Source organism: Penaeus monodon, chromosome 5, assembly GCF_015228065.2.
Source record: "Penaeus monodon isolate SGIC_2016 chromosome 5, NSTDA_Pmon_1, whole genome shotgun sequence".
Classification (NCBI taxonomy): Eukaryota; Metazoa; Arthropoda; class Malacostraca; order Decapoda; family Penaeidae; genus Penaeus; species Penaeus monodon.
The window spans coordinates 52,719,831-52,727,330 of record NC_051390.1 but is presented as its reverse complement, the minus strand read 5'-3'; the positions used below and the strand labels follow the sequence as shown (position 1 = coordinate 52,727,330).

The 7,500-nt window shown below is 41.1% G+C and overlaps 1 protein-coding gene across 2 annotated transcripts in view; it reads right to left on the bottom strand.

Moving 5' to 3' along the window:
• LOC119573317 overlaps positions 1-7,500 on the bottom strand; it is a 23,893-nt gene that overhangs the window by 2,247 nt on the left and 14,146 nt on the right. For both annotated transcript variants that reach the window (XM_037920488.1, XM_037920489.1), the window contains exons 6-11: positions 7,404-7,500; positions 4,771-4,907; positions 2,707-2,850; positions 1,812-1,952; positions 909-1,023; positions 276-458 (exon numbers count right to left, since the gene is read on the bottom strand). The exon at positions 7,404-7,500 is cut by the window's right edge. In XM_037920488.1, coding sequence (XP_037776416.1) covers positions 276-458; positions 909-1,023; positions 1,812-1,952; positions 2,707-2,850; positions 4,771-4,907; positions 7,404-7,500 — 817 coding nt within the window. The remainder of the gene's footprint in view (positions 1-275; positions 459-908; positions 1,024-1,811; positions 1,953-2,706; positions 2,851-4,770; positions 4,908-7,403) is intronic.

Sequence of the window (7,500 nt, the reverse complement as noted above, 5' to 3'; positions counted from 1 at the left end):
GAGAGAGAGAGAGAGAGAGAGAGAGAGAGAGAGAGAGAGAGAGACAGAGAGACAGAGAGACAGAGAGACAGAGAGAGAAACAGAAAGAAAGAAAGATAATGAAAGAAACAAAGAAAATTAAAAAAAAAGAACAAAAGACTCCCCATTGACAATCCCCCCCCCCCAACCTCCAACAAAGATACGAAAACAAAAACAAAAAACAAAAAAATAAAGGTTTCAAAATAAAAATAAACAAGGATTAGAGAAAAAAGGAAGAAGACGAAGCATTTACGCACCTGGCCCGGTCCTCTCTCTCACACTGAGGACGAGGTGCGTGGCGTCGAGGTCCAACTCGGGCATGCGGAGGATAAGGTCCTCCTCGAACAGTGTCATCTCACTCTCAATAGGACGGGGGCTTGTTCGGCGCCAGCAAAGGATGGTGTTGTTTGTGTACACTGTAACTTTGACGTAGACTTGTACTGTAGAATAAGTGAAAGTGAATTTAGGTGAATGTTATTAACCTTTTCTATCTATCTCTATTTTTTTTTCGCTGTTGTCTCCTTTCCTCTTTCTCTCTTAGGTGTTGTCTGTCTCTCTTTTCTTTTCATCTTTTTAAATCTGTATATCTGTATTTATCTGTTTTTTATCTATCTCTGTTCATTCTCTTTTTTATCGTGTATACTTGTATTTATCTATTTATTTACTATTCATCCATTAATATCTTTTCTTTCTCCCTTTATTCTATATATATGCAGTTATCTACTTATATATTACCATTACTCTTTATATTCTGTACATCATTACCTATCTATTTCTCTATTCTCCGTCGATTTATCTCTTAACTCTCTATTATTCCGTACATCTGTAATTACCAATTCATATTCCATTCACCTATTTGTCCCTCAGGAAAACGTGCGCGCGCATCTGACCTGAATCACGCTGGTTATCGTACTGAAGGCCAGCTAGATGAAGAACACTGATGGTCAGGTCGCTGTGTTCTGAGTCCCAGCTGAGACCCACCTGCAGCTGGCCACCAAGACCCACCTGTCGAGGGGAAATAAGGGAGAAAAAACAAGTACACAAGATGACACACATAGAGAGAAATTCGTGTTTCTAAAGAGTTTTTAGTGTGTTTGTTTGTTATTGAGATACGAAGATATATGTATATATATATATATATATATATGTATATATATATATATATATATATATATATATGTATATATATATATATATATATATATATATATATATATATATTTTTTTTTTTTTTTTTTTTTTTTTTTTTTTTTCTTGTATCTGGAAAAATACAAAAGGGAATGTATCCATAGTTAGTCATAAGGAGACAGAAATTCGCGCTTCTAAAGATGATAACAAAGAAACAGAAATTCATGTTTCTAAAGATTTGGTTTGTTTGTCGTAGAGAGCTACAAACACTGAAAGAAATTCATGCTCCTATTTTTCATTTTCCATTTATTTTATTCATTTGTTTATTTACTCATCCGTTTATTATTTATTTATTTATTTATTTATTTAGCTATACACAAGAGGAGTAACGGAAATCCATGATCCGAAACTGTATACTCAGCACACGATACTCTGTTCGAACTACGAAGGCACTGCGTGTTATTTAGCTCCGAATTATTATTAATAAACTGCATATTTCTTTGTCCCGAATTATTAATCAGCTGCATGTTACTTAGCCCCGAATTATTGATCAACTACATGTTACTTACCCCCGAATTATTAATCAACTGCATGTTACTTACCCCCGAATTATTAATCAGCAGCTTGCTTATTATTCGTTAACCTACGATTTTTTCCAGTCTTACCTGCTGGTCCGGTGCACTCTCCTGCAGGTGGAGAGTGAGAGGCCCGGTGTCGAGGTCGAGAGACAGCCCTACCCTGAACCCTACCTGGGACAAGGGCACCGCTGCGTAGCCAACCACCACCCGCCGTCCGCATCCTGTCACCTGCGGAGAGTGTGCGGACGGAATTTGGGTGAAAAGAGGGAGGGAGAGGGAGAGAGAGAGAGGGAAAGGGAGCGGGAGGGAGAGAGAGAGGGAGAGAGAGGGAGAGAGTGGGAGGCGGAGGAGGAGGAGGAGGAGGGGGAGGGACAGGGACAGGGACAGGGACAGGGACAGGGACAGGGACAGGGAAGGAGAAGTAGATGGAGAAAAAGAAGGAAGATGGAGATGGAGATGGAGAGGAAGAGAGAGATTTATAGAGTTAGAAATAGGTAGATAGAGAGAGAGAGAGAGAAAAAAAAAGAGGATGGTAGGGAGAGGGAGAGAGAGAGTAAGTGCATGACGGGAGAGAGGCAGAGAGAGAGAGAGAGAAAGAATGTGAAAGGACAGCACAGAGGAAACCCAGATAAAAGTAGAAGGAATGAAAAGACTACATGGAAGGAACCAACAGCGATGTGGGAGGAGCGAAGGTTGATGAAAGACAAGAGAGGGAAAGAGGGAATATCGGATTTCTTCAGCTATGTTTACTTCGTTTTTCTTTGCAGCATTGTCTCTTCTATTTTAAAAAAATATGCACTTCATTAACGCTAATTTTGTGAGGATTTTCGTCTCGAAGTTACATAATGCCTCAGAATCACCATAATCAAGGAACAGGATACGATGCACATGCTATTTACACCTTTCACCCATTTACAGGCGCAGACATACCCCTCTGGAACAAAATCAAAAAGGACAGTGGCAGTGGCAGACGCCTACGTACCTGGCAGACGGAGAACCTGAGGGTGGCGTGGGCGAGGCGAGACGGGCGGGCGGCGTGGGTGAAGGAGGCATTGAAGGAGGCGTGGGTGACGGCGGACACGGCGCGGGTGTTGAATCTCACTCGCTTCTCTGGGAGCATCACGGCCTTTGTACGGAGGAAGGGTGCCACGGAGAAGAGTGTTAGGAGGGCGGAATAAGTGTTATTGATGAGACAGATGTTGATTTGGTTGTCTTCCTTGTTTGTTGAAAATCGATCTGGTCGGTTATTTGTTGATGTATCAAGTCGTCTGTTTTTCTATCCATCTGTAGTATATGACTGTCTAATCTATTTACACACACACACGCACGCGCGCGTGCACTCTCTCTTTCTTTCTATCTCTCTCTCTCTCTTTCTCTTTCTTTCTTTCTTTCTCTCTCTCTCTCTCTCTCTCTCTCTCTCTCTCTCTCTCTCCCATCTCTCACTCTCTCACTCACTCATTCACTCACTCACTCACTCTCTCTGTCTCTCAACTTGTACATACAGTGTATGACTGTTCTTTGTTAACGTAGAATACCAGCGCCTAGTTAGATGTTAATGAAAATGACAGGTAAAATAAACATGTCGTGTGTATCTGTGTAGTCCACGCTACTATGATCATGTTTCTAGTGTGGTGTACGTTCTAGTTCTCCGCTAAAATCCCCATTTTTTTTTTCAAATGTCCGTCTTGTCTGTACAAACTAATCGCCATAGTGGATTGTCAGATACATTGGTGTTTAGATCTTTGGGTTGAATAATTTTGCTCCTTGAATTTTCGTTTCTTCTGACGGCGAAGAAAACTGACAGGGAAGTTATGGTTGGGCTTAAGATAATCTGAAGTTAAAGATACTATAAACTTTAACATTTATGGTACCCTGTAAACTTCTCACGATGGATGGAATAGGATTGTGCGTCATAGCGAAGAGTCGAAAGACATTTAGCTTTGTGAAATGATTTAGTTTCGATTCTTAAGTTGCTATTATCGAACTATTTGCAACTAACTGACGCAAGCCTCTGTATAGATGTTACTCTTGTTGGTAAGTGCGATTCCGAGACAGGTAAAACTATCATCCTGTTTGGTATTTTGTAGCTTTGATCCGAGACGGAAAAGGCTCATCGCAATACATTCAGAACTGTGATTACCGTTTTGTTGGTGTTTATTCGAAGTCTCATTGTTCGGTACACGTTTCGGATATCCGTGAAGCTTTAGTGTAAGCCTATGGTGTGTGTTTACAGGTATGGCTCTGTGTGTATTTAAGCTTCTAAAGTTGTGATATTTAGCTACTGGATTCATCCCGGAGACAATTTCAAGTTGCAGTCACACTGAAGCTGTAGTTCACTCCACCATTTGACGGTGAGTGTAGTGAGGTAAATGTTTGATACGAATGGAAACAGTATATGTTATCGCCCAATGAATTTTGTACAGTTTTTGACCCGTTGAGTGTTGTTTGCTAGCCCCAATCATCGCTTCATCATTCATGTTACTCTGTAGGCTTTTCAGGTTTATTAAGAATTTGTGTGTAACTCAAGTCATCGGCCATCGGACTGCATTTTAACAGATACACATGTAGTCATGTGTATAAATTTATCTATCCATCTATTTATCTATTTGTCTATCAATATATCCATGAATCAGTCTATACACCTACATACGCATATAAATGAATTTATCTATACCAATAAATACACCAATCTCTCTATCTATATACCTGTACAAGTTGCGTGTAATCGTATAAAGTATACATACGCATAAAAAAGTCAAATCGATTCACACACAACACACACACACACACACACACACACACACACACACACACACACACACACACACACACACACAATAACACACACACACACACACACACACACACACACACACACACACACACACACACACACACACACACACACACACACACACACACACACACACACACACACACAACACACCCAACACACCTAACACACATACACCGTCCCCTCCCCTCCCCTCCCATTAACACTAAGAGAGCCACCCCCTCCTTCTTCAACACAACAGCCACAACTAACCTTCGTATAAGTGTCGAGAGGCTCCGGGCCGAGTCGGAGTGGCAGGTTGTCAGCGGAGAGAATTATAAGCTTCAGGAGCCTCGTTCTTACTGTGTACCGAACCCGGACCCGCAGTTCACCGAGACCGCACCCGCCGCCTGGTGTAACGAGGGGAGGTGGTGGTATTGTTGGTATGGCAAGGGGGAGGTGGTGGTATTGTTGGTATGGCAAGTGGGAGGTGGTGGTATTATTGGTATGAAAAGGGAGGTGCTGGTATTGTTGGTATGGCAAGGGGGAGGTGGTGGTATTGTTGGTATGGCAAGGGGGAGGTGGTGGTATTGTTGGTATGGCAAGGGGGAGGTGGTGGTATTGTTGGTATGGCAAGGGGGAGGTGGTGGTATTATTGGTATGGCAAGGGAGGTGGTGGTATTGTTGGTATGGCAAGGGGGAGGTGGTGGTATTGTTGGTATGGAAAGGGGGAGGTGGTGGTATTGTTGGTATGGCAAGTGGGAGGTGGTGGTATTGTTGGTATGGCAAGGGAGGTGGTGGTATTGTTGGTATGGCAAGGGGGAGGTGATGGTATTGTTGGTATGGCAAGGGGGAGGTGGTGGTATTATTGGTATGGCAAGGGAGGTGGTGGTATTGTTGGTATGGCAAGGGGGAGGTGGTGGTATTATTGGTATGGCAAGGGAGGTGGTGGTATTGTTGGTATGGCAAGGGGGAGGTGGTGGTACTGTTGGTATAACAAGGGGGAGGTGGTGGTATTGTTGGTATGGCAAGGGAGGTGGTGGTATTGTTGGTATGGCAAGGGAGGTGGTGGTATTGTTGGTATGGCAAGTGGGAGGTGGTGGTATTGTTGGTATGGCAAGGGGGAGGTGGTGGTATTGTTGGTATGGCAAGGGGGAGGTGGTGGTAATATTGGTATGGCAGGGAAATGGTTATATTGCTGGTATGACAAAGAGAAAATGGCATTTTTTAGGAATGACAAAGGCAGGTGGTAATACTGGTGTTGGTATGACGATAAAATGGTGGTAATGGCAAAATGGTATGGCAAAGGGAAGTGTTGATATGGCTGGTATGACAACTGGAAAACGGTGGTATTGGTGTTGGTATGAAAGTAAAAAGTTGTGGAATTGGTGTTGGTATGACAAGGGGGAAATTGTGGTATTGGTGTTGCTATGGTTGTATGTATGGTTGGAATTGCTGTTTTTGGTGTTGTTGGGTATGGTTGGTGCGGTTGTTGGTACGAATGGTACTAGTGTTGCTATGGCTGCTATTAGCGTTGCTATGGTTGATATTGTTGGTATGGCTGCTATTAATGTTATTATGTTTGGTATTGGTGTTGCTATGGTTGGTATGGCTGCTATTAATGTTGGTATGGTAGGTATTGGAGTTGCTATGGCTGGTATTGTTGCTATGGCTGCTATTAGCATTGGTATGGTTGTTATTGGCGTTGTTATAGCTGGTATTGGTCAGGTAGTTTTTTATCGTCACCATCACTGCGTTATTATCATTAGTATCACTTTACTTATAGATACGGTATTCATTACCAAACATACTTATTTTTTCTCTCTATTTCCTTCCTCCTTACTTATACCATCGTTACATACTATGCATTAAGTCACCAGTGCTATGAGATTCCCATAGTATCTATAATCTTATTATCATTCTTCACCCATACGTTCTACCACGATTTCTCATGGGTGTTGTCACTGGGTGTTGTCACTGAGTGTTGTCATCACCATTATATCAAAGCCACAGTGATATAAAGGACTGAATTGCTCTTAATTGGCTAACGTTCTGAATATCAGTATTTTTAATTGCCTTTGATTTCCCGGCATTAAGAATCACCCGAGCCAATCTCAGTATCTTTAATTGCTTGGTCATTATGAATCTCAGTATCCTTAATTATCTTTGATTGCCTGATATTAAGAATCTCAGTATCCTTAATTACTTTTAATTGCCTGATATTAAGAATCTCAGTATCCTTAATTACTTTTAATTTCCCAACATTAAAAAATCACGGTGTATTTTTATTGTATATCATTAAGAATAATAGAATGTTTAATCAACTTTAATTTCCCAACATTTAGCATCTGAGTATCTTTAATTACCTAACACTAAGAATCTCAGTATCTTTAACTGCCTTTCTTTTCATAACATTAACTCTTTTTTTTAAGAATCTCAGTATCTCTAATTTCCTAACATTAAGAATCTCAGTATCTCTAATGACCTAACACTAAGAATCTCAGTATCTCTAATTTCCTAACATTAAGAATCTCAGTATCTCTAATGACCTAACACTAAGAATCTCAGTATCTTTGATTACCTAACATTAAGAATCTCAGTATCTCTAATTACCTAACACTAAGAATCTCAGTATCTCTAATGACCTAACACTAAGAATCTCAGTATCTCTAATTTCCTAACACTAAGAATCTCAGTATCTCTAATTTCCTAACATTAAGAATCTCAGTATCTCTAATGACCTAACACTAAGAATCTCAGTATCTCTAATGACCTAACATTAAGAATCTCGGTATCTCTAATTTCCTAACATTAAGAATCTCAGTATCTTTGATTACCTTTCTTTTCATAACACTGAGAATCTCAGCATCTCTCATGACCTAACATAAAGAATCTCATCACCTTACCCGAGCCAATGCTAGAGGCAGGCGTCCACACGGGTCCCCAGCCATCGATAGAATCCGGGGTCGTGACATCTCCGGGGTCAGGGTAGGTGGGTGACCT